The 15,904-nt window shown below is 36.9% G+C and overlaps 1 protein-coding gene across 2 annotated transcripts in view; it reads right to left on the bottom strand.

Annotated features, from left to right (window-relative positions):
- The window catches only part of Hpse2 (heparanase 2 (inactive)), a 905,145-nt gene that overhangs the window by 224,311 nt on the left and 664,930 nt on the right, over window positions 1–15,904 (bottom strand). For both annotated transcript variants that reach the window (XM_087185109.1, XM_087185110.1), the window contains exon 7: window positions 1,332–1,425. In XM_087185109.1, coding sequence (XP_087041235.1) covers window positions 1,332–1,425 — 94 coding nt within the window. The remainder of the gene's footprint in view (window positions 1–1,331; window positions 1,426–15,904) is intronic.

A 15,904-nucleotide genomic window follows, 5' to 3' on the forward strand; every position in this document is an offset into this window, starting at 1 on the left:
TCTAGTTAATCATAAATGATAACAATAGACTATCGTGAACTATAGTGACCCTACTGTGTTTTATAACACTAGAACTTTATTCCTTCTGTTGTGGCTTGTGACTAGATGTCCCCCCAGAGCCTTGTGCTCATAGGTGGGGCTTTTTCAGAGGAGGCTAGATCTAGGGTGTGTGGATGTGGATTAAAAACGTGATACCTAAATTAGTTCACTGATTGGTTTAGCATAGTTTTGAGTGTGGACAATGGGAAGGGCCACACTGGGTGTAGATGGCATCACCCAAAATGCTTGAAGCCTGGATTGTATGAAAGGGAAAGGGAGGCTTGCTTTTGTTGCTTCTGCTGCCTTCTGCTTGCCTTGACATGGACTGTTTCCACTCTGTGAGGCCCCTCTGAGATGCCCCTCTGCCATGCCACCCTACCTTGAGCCAGCTGACTATGGACTGAAATCTCTAAAAACTGAGCTGAAATAAACCTTTCCTCCTTTAACTTACTGGACTTGGGTATTTTATCCCAACAATGAGAAAGTAAACAAGATACCTTCTAATTACATTTTGGTATCTGTTGCTCAATTTTCCTCTATCCTTTCTCTCCTCTCGTCTTTCTGGCTTCCATTATTTACTAGTTTACTCTTTTCTAGTTTGAGATCAACTTTTTTGCTTTTTAGTGCCCACATATAAGAGGGACCATGCAGTGTTTGTCATTCTGTTTTTGATTTATTTTACTGAACATAATGTCCTTTGCTTTTGTCCATTTCATTGTCAGTTACAGATTTCATTCATTCTTATGGATGAATAAGATTTCATTGTATATGGAATGCTATAAGATTTCTTTACCCATTTTCTTTATCCATTCATTTATCAATGGACAGATGGACATTTATCTGGATTTTATATCTTAGCTATTGTGAATAATGCTGCAATAAACATGGAAATCCATGCAACTCTTTCTTATTCTAATTTCATTTATTTTGGATATATATCCAGAAGTGGGATAACTGAGTCATAGAATAGTACCATTTCTACTTTTTGAGTAACCTTCACTCTCTTCTCCACAGTGGACTATACTAATTTCTATTTCTACCAATAGTGTATTAAGAGTTCTCTTTTTGCTACACCATCAAAATCTTGTCCTGGCACACACGAATCCTTCTGAATTTGAAAAACAATAAACAACCATTGTGAGAGGGAGCTCTTGACCATGCCCATCTGAACTGCACTATATCACTGTTTTTCTTCCCTTGACCTCACAGTGCTTTAGTCCAGGAGGGACCTAGTGATGTTTTCCTTGTTTTACCCTCAAACTCACTCCTCTTCCCAGGATACTTTTACTCACTTTCTGAATTTTTCTAATCTGGTCAGAGAGTGTGTCTAATAGACGAGTTTTCAGGAAGTCCATCACTTTGACCACCCGGCCATCAATGTAGCAACTGGAATGAAAAGAAAATAAGAATCAGATAAAATATTGAGCAGGGAAGTACAAATATTCTTCTCTGGCTAAAGGTCTGTGTTGTGTGAGATAACAACCTAGAGTTCCACTGGACTGTTATTATATAGTGAAAGGTTTTGACACTAGGTTCTTTTCAAACAAAAATATGCTTTTTATTATGTCCTTTCTACTTCCATTTGTGGGCTAATACTGTGATTTTTTTCAACCTTTGTCACATAAAACCTATTGCTTCCTCTATGGGAATTGACAAGAATTCCATAATACAAATTGCATAATGGGAAAAACGTAGCTTTTTCCCTTGAGAAAGTGATTTAATACTCATCTCATGCCCATGTCTATCCCTACCTTAAAGTAATAAAAGTACATGACAGTATCAAATGGTTACTCAAACATTTGGTAGGGTTATACAACTTTAAATAAGAAAATAAATATGAAAGAAAAAATTTGATTTAGCACAGTGAGTGGGTCTCAAATGATTTCAGTGTCTAGCTCACTTTCTGGCAAATTACCTAATGGTCAACCATCTCCTACTACCTTTGGGCTGAATAAACGAGTGAATGGAAGGACAAACAAATTAATTAATGGTATAAATTCCAGTCTTAGAGTGTTCTAAAACAGTAAAGAGTTGGTATGCATTGGTTTCTTCTTTGGTCTTGTTTTCATTAGGTAGCTTAAGTGAAACATCAAGTTGTACTGACTCTATGTTGTGAACATATGCCCCAAACAAGTCTATCTAGGCTTATGGAGACTTCTTTTGTGGGCTTTTTATTCTGAAGATTATGCTAGGAGGGACCTGGTGTTAGGTGACCTTTATTACTTCAAACACTTTTATCCTCATCTTTGGTAAATTCTGAATTGAATAATTTTTTAAATGTTTCTGATTCCTGGGTATCTTTTTTTAACCCAGTAGGGTCTCTTTGATTGATGGCTAATGACAGATTTTTCCATTTTTAATAAAGTATCCACTTTTCAGCACATATTACAGAACTATTTAAAATTTCTTTTTAATGTTAAATTCTCATACCAATATGTGATGTATTGGAATGGTTAAGTTTTACAATTTTGTTTTGTAAAGCCAATGGGTGCTCTAGTTGAAGTATGCTAGTGTTTTGGTAAAAGCTGAGTGCCTTAAAACATTTCCACAGAATCTAATATTTAAATGATTGATTGGCATATGGAAAAGAATATAGTTTTAGAGCCAGAGATAACTGAGTTCAAATTCCAGATTGGTATTTACTATTTACATGACCTTAGGTAGTAACTTAGTCTCTGTGGACCTAGGTTTTCTTTTTCTTAAAAGAGGTATCTATTCCTAAGAATTAATTGCAAATTGAAGAGATAATGAGCTTAAAGTACCTGGCACCCAGTAGGCACCCAGTAATTTTTAGTTCTTTTCTAATTTTCTAATTTTTAATTCAGAAATATGAGTTATAAATACTATAGGACTGATTAATGAATTATGTATGATTATAGAATTCTAAAAATGTGGAAATGCTGTGTCAGAAGGTACACATTTGGATTACTTACTTTAGGGAATAAAATAAACAATGATACTATGTGTCACCTTATCAGTGGAACAGATGCTAAAGTCAGATTTGGTAAACATTTATTACGTGCAACATACATTGCCAGTTAACTCCATTATTAAGATATCTTACAAACCTCTTCCTGTTAAAACATCACTATGAGCAACTCTGATTTTTTTTTAAAAAGTTGAAATAGGTGATACATTACATGATAGGTAGGTTAGGACAGAATCATGTTAATATTTAAAATAATTCTGTAATGTAAATTTAATACGCAGTTGAAGCCGTGAATATTTGTACTATACTATATGGTGACTAAGCTGATGCCAAACAAATGCATTGTAAATGTTCTTTTGCTATTCAAACATTTTATAGTTTCCTTTTTTCTGCTAGTTTCCCATTAACTATAGTAAAGATCAGTATTTATAATTCTTGCTGGAAACTCATACAAATTAAATACTTATTGAGATAAAAATGCCAATATATTTTTTCAATATGGAGGACTCCCTGTGAATATCTTCACAAGTCCACCACATACGTGGGTGAAGATCCCTTCACTCTTCCCCTTCTTTCTTTGTTCTTTTTCTCAACAGAACCTGGAGTTTAAAAAGAAAAACCCTATTCAATCCATTTTGCCACTTACTACTACCTATGTGATACTGGATTCCCTTTAGGATGGGTTTAAAAGAATTCAAATCCATACACATAGTGCTTTTCATAGGTTTACTGTAGCCATCAAATAAAGAAAAATGCTGACCACAGAAACTGGCACATAAGATGTATTTAATAACCAAATCAACTGTGTTAGGTAGGCCCAGGTAGTAGAAACTTAGAGCAAAAGATTATGGGATACAGTGGTCAGGGAAAGTTACTCTCCAAAGGAGACCATACTTATCCCATTGTAGAATATGAAGAAGACAAGTACAGAGAAGCAATAACAGACTCTGTTTTCTTAGTAGGCAGGAGGCAGAGGAAAGTTGGCTTTCTGTTCCTATTCATTCAGTGCCTAACATTTTAGTTTTCTGGATCCAGAAATAGTCCAGTTCCTTCCTGTGTCACATGGGAGAGAAACTCCAATAAGAACTTTGGCTTATGTTTTTAGAGCCTATTTTTGACCTTATTTTTAACCTAACAAGCTAGATTCAATCATTCTCAGTTGGTCTTGGGTTATTTATCAAAAAAGGGCTGTTCATTGGATTATAGCAGGAGAGCTACAAGCAGGAAAACCACTGGACAAAGTTATCTGAATGGTGCAGGCAAGAAGTGATCTGAATCTAAATAAGGAGAGTACAAAAGAAGTAAGAGGCGGTGAAGGAAGGGAAAACTCATAAAATTTATGTAGTAGATAAGAGCAAGGAAGGGAATTAATGATGACCATAGACTTTTGATAGAATGTTTTCAAAGACACTGTTACCAAGGACCTACATTACCCTTTGGTAACAATATATTACTAAAAATAACAATGATTTCTTACTTTTCTTTAGGGGTGTGTGTGTGTGAAGGGATGCTGGTGATCAAACCCAGGCCCACATGCATGCTAGACAATCACTTTTACCACTGAGCTCCTTCCCCATGTAGTCAGCCTGGTGTATAGATTTTCAAGGGAGATGAAGAATTCTGATTGCAATATCAAAGACACACAGACTATCAAGGAAGAAATATATGCCAGGTTGTTGGAAATATGAGAAGGAGTTAAAAAGTAGAGAGGAAATGTTGACCTGGGGCTCTTCTTCAGCTTATAATAGTTAAAGCCATGCCTGAGTGTAAACTTTCTAAGCAAATAAGGAAAGTTAAGAGATATGTCAGAGATTCTTTCCAAACATGGTCCTACACATTGCCTCTACTTTGACCCAGCTAAGGATCCTTTCCTCCCTCAACTTGACCATCATAGCATCCTCAGTCTGGGTTCAATTCACATTTGGGTGTCAAGGGAATTCCAATATGATATTGAGAGGTGTCAACAACTTTCACTTAAGTTTACACACACATTTATGTTGAATTATGGAAATAACTTCGGTCATCCAAATTTGGTATTACTTTTAAGAGAGGGCATCATTTAACCATAGGGTATGAATCTGATAAATCCCTAAGTCTCTTTCTTCAATACTCTTAGACAATTAGCTTGCTGTATTTACCCTTTGTGAATGTGAAGCTTCTAAGAAAACATCAGCACAGAGAATCTGTGGCCATTTGAAAAATTCTTGCCTTGTTCTAATAAAATTCCTGCTTTGGTTCTGATAGTGGCTATCTATAGTGAAAGGTCCAATATATCAAATAGATCTGGACATGAAGGGGATGAATCAGTGACCCTTTGGTAACAATATATTACTAAAAATAACAATGATTTCTTACTTTTCTTTGGTGGGGGCGTTGTGAAGGGATGCTGGTGATCAAACCCAGGGTCACATGCATGCTAGACAATCACTTTTACCACTGAGCTATGTTCCCAGCTCCAATAATGGTGTTTTCTGGCAAACACTGGATAAAAGTAAGCAGAGCTAGATTCCAATTGACTGCTCAGTGACTGAGAAAAACTCTCTGCTTTTCTTTCTCACTGAGAAGATAAAGTTGACTCTTAACTATTCACCAGTCTCCACAAGAGTTAATTAACTAATTTAGGGATGGCTACAAAAGATTCCAAAGATCAAATAAATCAGAAAATAAAAGGAAGGGAGGATGATTCATCAATTAGAGGTGTTCTGGTACTTCCACATAAACCCTCACAGCATAGTTTTAAAATCACACCGACACTTTCAGATAAATCATAATTCTTCTTCAAGTTTTCTTGAAACTTCAGTATCTCAGGATCTCAGTTGACTGAGCTGTTCAACAAACTGAATCTAAGAAAAGTTGTGCTATAATGATCTTTTCAGTAACTACTACAAATGCAATAAGGTTGAAACCACACAGTCAAAAAGTCTGTCTTTTTCAATAACAGCAATCTTCATTCTAGGCTCTAGATTGGCAGGTCATATCAAGCACACATCACACAAGGGTCAAGGGTGGCAGAATATACACAGTAAATGAAACCATTTACCAAGTAACTCACCAACTCTCTTGTTCACCTTTAGTTTTAAATTTTATTTTCAGTTCAATGCATTATTATCTTATTTTATTTAAAAGACTTCCCTTTATTTTTATTATAAAAGAAATGGTCATTGTTGACAAATTAGAAAATGAGCACAAATGAAATTAAAATATGAAATGAAAAATTACCTTTAAGCCTGACATCTGGAGAGACTTATTAACATTTTGCTGTATAATCTTTCAGAGTTGTTTATAGTTTAGACATATAAAATTTCCTAAATTAGATATTTAAAATCTATTTTAGATCCTATTCTACTAGCATGTAAACTTAAGAACTGCCCCTCTGAGACATCAAGCCTATCTCACAGGGATACTGAGAGAACATGAGAGACTCCTGGTCAAAGCATCTTATTCTAATTTCAATTTCATTCTGGACATTTATGGATCCTCTGCCAGAGTCAGGTCTTACCTCCTTTCTACCTTAGCCAGCTAGGCTTTACCATTAATGCCATCCACATCTACCTCTTTTCCCAGATGCTTAGATTCAGTCTCCAGGTCTATACTACAGTTAGTCACTTATGCCCATTAACCTCTTAAAACATTTAACAGGGAGAATTTGTTGGCTCCAGGGCCAGCTGGTTTTGTTTACCTGGCCTTTTACTTTAAGAGGAAAAACCTTTGCCCCTTATTATCTGACCCCTTCTTTTATTTCAGGTAATTGCATTAGTGCTGGAATCCCAGAGTTGAGGAATTTCCGGACCTATTTTGCTGCCTGCTGCTTTCAAGGAAGAAGGGTAGTCTGCTTAGAATTCTAACACCTAGCCTGCTCACTGGGCAGGTAATTCCATAAAACCAGGGTGTACCCTACTGAAGGGGTAAAAGCTTGGATAATCATTAGAAAAACCCTGTTGACCTATAAAACCTATTCTGACACCTCAGAGCCAAATACTGGAGAATGCTGACTTAACTCTCTATGAGGCTTTATAAATTCCACTTGCCCCTTCTCCAAAAGCCCTCACTCTGGGCTCCCGCTGAGAACATTTTTCATCACACTTGCCATGGAACTTTCCTTCTGAAGCAACATTATTTTTCATCTTTTGTGCAGTGTGGTCAACCTTCTTATCCTGTATCCAGAATTACGTTGGGCAGGAAAGCTTAAATGAAATGAACGCTGTTAGAAAGAAAGGTTCTAGGTAATATAGATAGTTCTTTGGCTTTCTTAAACTGGTTTGTGTAATTTCATGCAGGAGTCAGACAAGAGAATAAAATGTGTAATTCAAAAATTTGAAATTACTAAGGAAACTATTATAGAAAAATAGTGTGGGTGAAGGTCAAGGTTGTGGATAATCACAGGCAAATAATGGGTACTCAACAAATACATTTAATAAAAGAGTGAATGCCTTCATAATTTAACCCACAATAAACCAAAGAAGTGTCTCCAAGGTACACGTGCTGTGCTAAGGGACCCACTACTAATCTTTCTTTCTTTCTCTTAACCCCTTGCATACTTTGGGTCCTGAGCCTCAAGCTCAGACTTTTTCCTCTGTCTCCAAAGTTCTGTGTGGCAAGACCCTGTGTTCTGTGTCTTGGCAGAGGTTCAGCAGCTGGATTTTGATACCAGAGATGTGGAGGGGAGCTGTACACCTGGTTGGGAAAAGATAGGAGGGAAAGTCCTATGCAGCTCTATGCATGCTCTAACCATGGGAGTGTGCTCTGAAGTAGGTACTTCTGGGAATTTTCAGAGTAGTAGCAGATGATGATACAAGAATTGTGGACAGGAGTGGATCTGAAACTTACACACTTTGTGGGGCCCTCTTTAAGAAGAGATGAAATGTATACAATTCAAAATTAGGCTCAAAAGTAGATATTTATATAGAATGACCAAATAAACCACGAAAACACTGAGAAATTTACAGAATCAAGTCTCTTTTTTTTCTGAAAGCTTTTTTTCCCCCCAGAATGTGTACCTAGAAATGCTTCCTAATTGCGATCTGCTCCACCCTCTTAGCTTGAGGAACATCCTACATCTCTAAGCAACTCCCAGCATTCATAGAAATAAATGCAAGAGAAAAGCTCTGAGCTTACCTCATTACCTATGTAGGAAATCTAATGGTGGGACATAAATAACAGGAATGATCGGATCTAAATTGCCAGAACCCAACCATTTATGTGCAGTACTGTATTTCAAAAGTTTGGTGTTTGTAAACTGATAGTTGCTTATATAGTTGTCACATGCTTTTCCTGGCCTCTTTTCATATAATTTCATTATTGTGTGAGAATAGCATAATTTAACCACGATAAAGTTAATGCCTAACTACAGAGCATAGAAAGGAGAAGGAAGAAGGGAGGGATCATATATATATATATATATATATATATATATATATATATATATATATATATATAAAGTTCCTTCCTATTTGCTAGCTATTTTATGCATAGTGTCATTTAATCCTCATGAACACTCCCTGTCTTACAAATTAGAAACTATGACTCAGAGATTTTTTAAAGTAGGAAACCATAGATTATGTAGGTACTAAGAAACAGATGCCTAAAATCCTTCTTTCTCTACTTTGATCTGCCAAATGTCTGAGCTACAGGTCATTGTGCTTACTTTGTCCTGCAATCAAGTGTAATTACTTTTCAGCTGCCTATTTCAACCACTTTGACTCTTAAACAATAATAGGCTCCACTCAAACTTTCCAAGAAAGCAAAACAGTTACATACAACACAATAAAATAAAAACCAAACAATAATAAAAGCAAAAATTGAGGAGATGAGTAAAGACACAGAGGTAGTATAACTACACTTTTCTTTGCGAAAATATTCAAAGTATTTTAGTAATTGTTATAGGAAGAAAAATGGGCTCTGTAGTCTAATAAGTTTAGGACTTTCTGGGTTAGAACCAAATTAAGTACTACTTTCTGTTCAGCTATAATAAAATAGGTGGTATCTAAGTTACCTTTGGGTCACAGACAGTAAGAAATCCAAGACAAAACATATAATACAACTGTTTTCAGGAATTATATAGCAACAACTCAGGATGTGATTGTGGAGAGAGGAGGTAGATGAGGTGAATCTTACGTTCAGCTGGGGTTTGCTCCCCTAGATAGTATGTAGATAGTTTACCAAGTATCAAAAATTTGTAATTCCTTCCTAAGTGAAGATCCATTGTAAAGAAACACTTGCCCAGCCAGAACCCATCTTTTTCTGCCTCATTCACAAGGAGGGGGACCCATTCCAAATTAATGTGAGAAGTCACGTGTCACTTCAGGAATGAAGTAGCTGGAGATGCAAGTCCCTATCTCTCCAATAGTGTATTTCTCATTTTACCAGAAAAAATCTGATAAGAAACCACAAAATGATAAATACATGGATTCTAGAATGGCCCTGTATAAGGCCATCTTTCCAGGTATACCAACATTAGATGATCATTTTATTTTTTTTGAAGCAAAAACATTTATTGGTAAATTTTAGATATATATAATGATAACATTAATCATAGGGAATTTGTACCTTTGCATGATATATCTTGCTTCTTTTTTCCTATCCCCCTTCCCTTCTAGATCTCTCCTCCCCTCTTATTTACAAAAGCTGTGTTTCCATTTTTTCCTTCTATTCTCTTTTATTTCTTACCTCTTCTTTCCTTTCTCCCTCCCCCTTCCCTTTTTCCCCTTCCCATTTGAACATTTCCTTCCCATTTCCCAATATCTATTATACATTTTGGTTGTTATTTCCACTTTTGGTTTCTCATGCCAGGGAAAAAATGCAGTATTTAAACATGTGTGTCTGATAAGCTTGAGACATTTTTAGCTAAATGGATACACCTTGAGACCATACTGTTAAGATTGTCAAGTGTTTTATCCCAGCAATGGAGGAAATAATTCTATCCCAGCAATGAGTAAGACACCTCTGATACTTGTGGATTAGTTAGAACATTTGCGTTATATTACATCATACATAAGTATTCATCACAACAAAATTCCACTATACAAATTAATCTATTTGGCCACCAGTTTGTAATAAAGAAGTTTCCTTTGAAACGATGTGATTGCTGGTATGAGAATTAAAAAGATTAACTTGGAGAATTAGTAATTCTAGCTTGACTCAAATGAGTGTCTGTCAGAGATTGGGTAAACAATAATATCCATTCTAATACCATTTAGGAACAGTTACCTAGGGAAGAGATTTTCCTTATTCTTCTATATCTAGATAAATTAACTTTCAGTAAAAACACAAGGTCATCACTATTACTAATGACCAACAGGACATGAATTCTAGAATCCTGGAAAGGAGGTAAATTAATAAAGGTCACATACTAGTAGTTGATAGCCCTTTGACTATATATATAATATTCTCCATTAGGTCTCTACATAGCTCAGTTTTCACTTGGAAGATAGCCCATAGTTTGAGGTAGATTTCTTGAACATTTTCATTATTTCAGTTTCTCACTGAGTACATGAAATCACATGTCCTAACTTGCATGCATCGCATATACAGAAAAAAATAGTAGTTAAATTTTACACTGCATGATGATGTTCATAAAGACTTAGTGTGTGTGTGTGCACATACTCAAACACTCATACACATAAATATACATCCCTGCTTACTGACTACACTAACTAACACTCTATTTTAGTTCCTGCACCTAACTTTTAGCCCAGGAAACTCAATGTCATAGAATTACACCTTCTTAGGGGATATTCACTGTGGACTATTGGACCAAAAGAAAATCTTAATTAATATTATTATTTTCATGATACTTGCTACGTATATTTAAAAAAAACTGTAGCTGTCACCCTATAAAAAATTGAAAAGATTCTTTACTATGAACATATGTGTATTACCTGCATGTTTGTGCATATATATGTGTTAAGAGAGACAGAAGGAAATTGAGAGGGAGAGAAATATTTATGTGCTAATTAGACTTCAAGATTAGGGTAAAGCAAAGCTATTTTGGGGGTTGTATGAAAAGTGAATTGGCAGAGCAGGCGCTGGCTGAGTGTGCCCTGCTCAGTCTGGCTCGCTTCACCCACTTGCAACCAGGAGACTGAACTGGAGACCAAACCGCTACTTGGATTCACACTACAGAGGCATAGGGGAGCATAAAGGCCATTGTTCTGAGCTGCAGAAATGAACAGCAGAGAGAGGGCCTCTCTCAGGCTTCCTGATGAAAACTGAAGCGCACTGGAGAAGTGAAGAGACTCTCTGCAATAAAGGCACACCAGACCACCGTGCTTGTTAAGTTGGAAGGATCATCACCTCCCATTGGAACCTGGACTACCTTCAGGGGAAAGACAGCTGGAACCTGCAGTAGAAACTTGCAGAGTTCAACCCTTCAGGAGGTCAGGGAGCTCAACTTGGGACTTGCAGCCAGAAATCTGCCTGAATCTCACTAGTCTGTGACTGGCTTACTGAGACTCATTGACATAAATGCACACTGATGACAACATTGTCTATTGTGACAGCAGAGACATATGCTGAAGGAGGCCCTTCATTGTTATCTTATATTTGTTATTTTCAAAATTACCACTATTTTTTTTGCTCTTGTTTTTAATTTTTTTTCTTCTTTGCTACTCTTTTAAAATTTTTACTTTTCTCTTTTTCCTTTTCTTTTCTCTTTTCTTTCTCGCTTCCTCTGCCTTGCTCCCTTGCTGTCTCACATTGTTCTTCATCTTCTTTTGTGTTCCTGTTCTGGCTCTAATTCATATTTCTTCTTTATCTTTCTTTTCTTCTCTTTTCTTCTCTTGTCTGTGCCCTCTGGCTTCAATGCTAACCTTCCATTATCCTTTTACTTACCTATTCCTCCCTCCACAACTCCTTCTAACTCCCTAGCCCGAAGGGTAAAGCTGCTATATTGAAGAGTTTATTCACTATAAACATATGTTGGGTTGGTCCTTCATTTTGATTTAATTCAAACAGTTAAAGGTGATAGATTAATAACTACCACAAATTGTCATTTTCTAAGAGGTACTTGAGGCTATTGTGTTGGTGATTGTATCACTTGGGCTAAGGGGTTACGATTGATCTAATCAGTTGTCCTTCCTGGTATAATGAAAATGAGACAGCCTCAGAGCCATTAAAGACTCAAAACCTAAAGACCAGCTATATCTGGAAGACACCTCTGAGAAGCAACCATTCCATAAGGGTTCTAAATACATCAACACAGACATTTACAATAAGCAACTTCAAAGTATCAACCCAAGAATTAAACCAAGGATAATACTGAAAACAAAAATGAGAAGACATTTAAGTAAGGCACAAACTCAGACTTCTACCCCACAAAAGGAAAATTCTGGGGGAAATGAAGTGGAAAAGTCTTGAATCAAATGAAACTAGCATGAAACTTGGACCCATGATGTCTCGAAGGATTCTGGTGTAGATGTACAAAATGTAAGTCTATGTTTTCAGAGTCCCCATTGTATCAGAATTTCCTAGGAGTAATTTTAATTTATTTAATTGTAGTTCTTTTAAAGCTAATAAATTAACATTTCTTAGAAATAAAAAAAAGAATCAAGGGTATATGGTGAGACAGCTCCTTTTCACCTCTATGTCTTGGTGAACTCATTTCCTCCAAGAGGAGAAAAATGTTATCAGTTTCTTATACATCAGTGATTTTAAGTACTTATAAGTAGAACATGTATTTTCCCCCAAATATTTTTATACAAAAGGTAACATTCTATACACATTGCTTTTTACTTTCCTTTTCCCCCCATAAGAAATGTATCTTAGAGACATTTTCATGTTAGGCCACAAAGACTTTTTATCTTTTTAATTTGCATTAATATTCTATCACAGGCATGGTTTTCATCTAGCCAATTATCACACAACCACTAAGTTGCTTTTAATCTTTTGCTATTATAAATGAAACTGCAATAAATAATTGTGTGTAGTGGATGTCTAAGAGAACTAATTTCAGTATAATCTGTTACACTCTGGCCACATGGGATTGGGCAAGTCAGTCAGTATTTTGACCTTCTAGAAATGGGAGAATGTTAATGACCATTTGGTGTAACATTTTTTTCAAAGCATATGCATGGAACATGCATTCCAAAGTGTGTCCCCTAGAAATTGACAGTATGTTTTAGCCTGAGTAGATCACAGTGAAAAACATGAATTCATACAAAGTGTTTTGGCTTGTATTTAGATGTCTTCCCAAAGTCTCAAGCAGTCATAGGTGGGGATTTTCATGTGTGCCTGGATCTAGGGTGTGTGATGCTGGGATCAAGGATGTGATGCTGGGATCAAGGATGTGATGCTAGGATTAAGGCTGCCCTACCCTGGTGGTGTGAGTGCTATCCGCCCTAAGGGCAGGTAGCCTGGATAGGATTGCTGAAAAGTCCAATTCCAAAGTCTCCTCTGAGATTTAAGGCAAATTCTTAGCTGTGAGTCCCTGTACAAATGAAAAGAAAGTTAAACATGTCCAACATACAATGGTACAAGATGAACATTTCATTCGAAAAGTTACAAATGAGGGGATAGCAAGATGGGGGAACAAAGCAAGACCAAAATCCAGCAGAGCAAACATTAAATTCCACAGTTTCTCTTCCAGCATCCCTGGCAATCTGTGGCAAGCTGTGAACTACAAAGAGCTTGAGTGGCTCTGCCCCTAAGGCATTTCTAGTGGTTGTAGCTCCCATGGCTTCTCTCTTGAGTCAGCTTTGCTCCCTTCTTGCAGTTTTTCTTAGATGATACATGCCCTGGCTTCTCCAAATTTCTGGGGTCTCCACTGCACCTTCAGCTTCACACTGGAAGCTTCACACATTGTCCTCTCAGGGGCACACTGCCTGGCCTCCCAGGCCTTCTTCTGAAATCTGGATGCTTTCCTGACTCCACAACTCTTGGATTCTGCATGTGCCTAAAACCAGCACCATGTGGATGATGCCAAGGTCTCCTGCCAGCTGGAGCAGTAGCCTGGCTTCCTTCTGTTTAGCTGTTGGGGTCCAGTGCCTATGAACCCAATCCTGAGGAACAACTTCCCTAGCCTGCCACCATTCTGGAATATGATGCTGCAGGCTCTCTTCTCAAACCAAAGTCTTTCACTTTTGCAATTTTGAGGCTCCAAAAGATAGAGTCCTGCTGCTTCTTGTGATGCCTTCAGGTCATCTTTTCTATTCTCCTGTTCCCTCTAAGCAATCAAGATCTCCTCTGCTGCTATCTTTGCAGTTCACAGCTTTACTGGAGCTTTCTTTCTGGTCAAACTCACAATGTTTTAAATCATTCTGTTGGCTTCTCTGTCTTGATTTTCAATATAGCTCTGTCTAAAAGCCCTCAACAGTAGCCATGCCACTGCTTCAACATTTGACTGCCTTGAAATTTCTTCTGCCACATTAATTAATTCATTGCTCTTATTCTCAGTCTTGGGAAAAGTCTCTTGACACAAGCAAAATGCAGGCAAACTTTCTGCTAAGGCATAACACACATCATCTGGAGTCTAACAGCCAAGTAGTCCTTCTTCCCAGTAGAAACCTCCTGAGCCTGGTCTTTACCAGCTTTCTGGTCTTCTGAGCTCTGACCAGAATCTCCCACACAGTACAGCCTAAGGCATTTAAGCTCTACTTTTTCAGCTGGTATCTTCAAAACTTTCCAAACTCTTCCCACAACCCATTTCCAAAGGCTCTTGAACCACATGACAGCGCAACATTACCAGGTTAGCCCCTAAGGTCCTATGTACTTACACAGCTTTCAAACACTAATAGATGCTCTGCCTGGGTCCATTAGTGTGGCTTGTTCCCCCTCATATACTGACAGGCATCCATCCCCACTACTGGGTGCATTGTGTTGTGCCCATGCCCACTGAACTATGAAATTGATGGATGTGGTGTATTTGCAATTGTATTACCACCAAGGGTAAGATTAACCTGAGGTACTAATCTGTGCCCATAGTCTGAGAAGACACTGGTGAACCCATCTTTCATAAGAGAACCTACCTGGAAGTACCTGATCTACCTGGAAGATCAATCCCTTAAACTCCTGAAGTCTAGGCAACTGAGGCACTCACAGGTTTAACTGATGTTCATTATAGCTAAAAAAGCTAAATAGACATTACACTGTTGTACTCACCTGAAACCAAAGCCAGTATAGCCTATCCAGCTAACACACTAGGATACATCACAAGTAGAGTCTTTTATTACAAGAATCATCCTATAAAGTTGGTAGAGGAAATATCAATTTAAGGTCATAAGAAGCATGAAAAATCAAAGTAACATGATTCTTCCAAAGGGATACAATAATTCTGTGGCAACAGACACAAAAGAAAAGGATATCAATTAGTTACTTCAAAAAGAATTCAAAGTAATGATTTTTAAGGAAATTCAGTGAGAACATACAGATGATTCAGTGAAATTAGGAAAATAATTGAGGATCTGAATTAAAAATCCAGGAATGAGCTACATTACAAAAACTCCCCAAGCAAACAGAAAACTCAATAAATGAAATAAAAATACAATTGATAGCTTCAAAAATAGACTAGATCAAGCAGAGAATAAAATTTTTCAGTTTGAAGACAAGTCTTTGGAAATAACCTAGTCAGACAACAAGAACAACAATAGTTTAAAAGCTAAAACTAAACTTAAAAAAAAAAGATTTAGAAAACTCTACATGACTTATGGAACATCACTAAGTGAGCAAGTTTTGCATCACTGGTGTTCCAGAAGGAAAAAAGGAGGAAAGCATAGAAAATCCATTGAACAAAATAGTAGTTGAACATTTTTCAAATCTTGGGAAAGATACAGATATTCAGGTTCAGAAAGCTCAAACAACCCCCTATTTGATCAAAAAAGGTCTTCTTTGAGGCATATTATAATCAATCTGAAAAATTCTAAAAGCAGCAAGAGAAAAATATTAGCTCACAAATAAGGCTATTCTCACTAAACTAGAAGCAGAAACCCTACAGATCTTAAGAAA

Source organism: Heterocephalus glaber, unplaced genomic scaffold (genome assembly GCF_053883595.1).
Source record: "Heterocephalus glaber isolate CG9 unplaced genomic scaffold, H.glaber_assembly_v1.0 deba00001497, whole genome shotgun sequence".
Classification (NCBI taxonomy): domain Eukaryota; kingdom Metazoa; phylum Chordata; class Mammalia; order Rodentia; family Bathyergidae; genus Heterocephalus; species Heterocephalus glaber.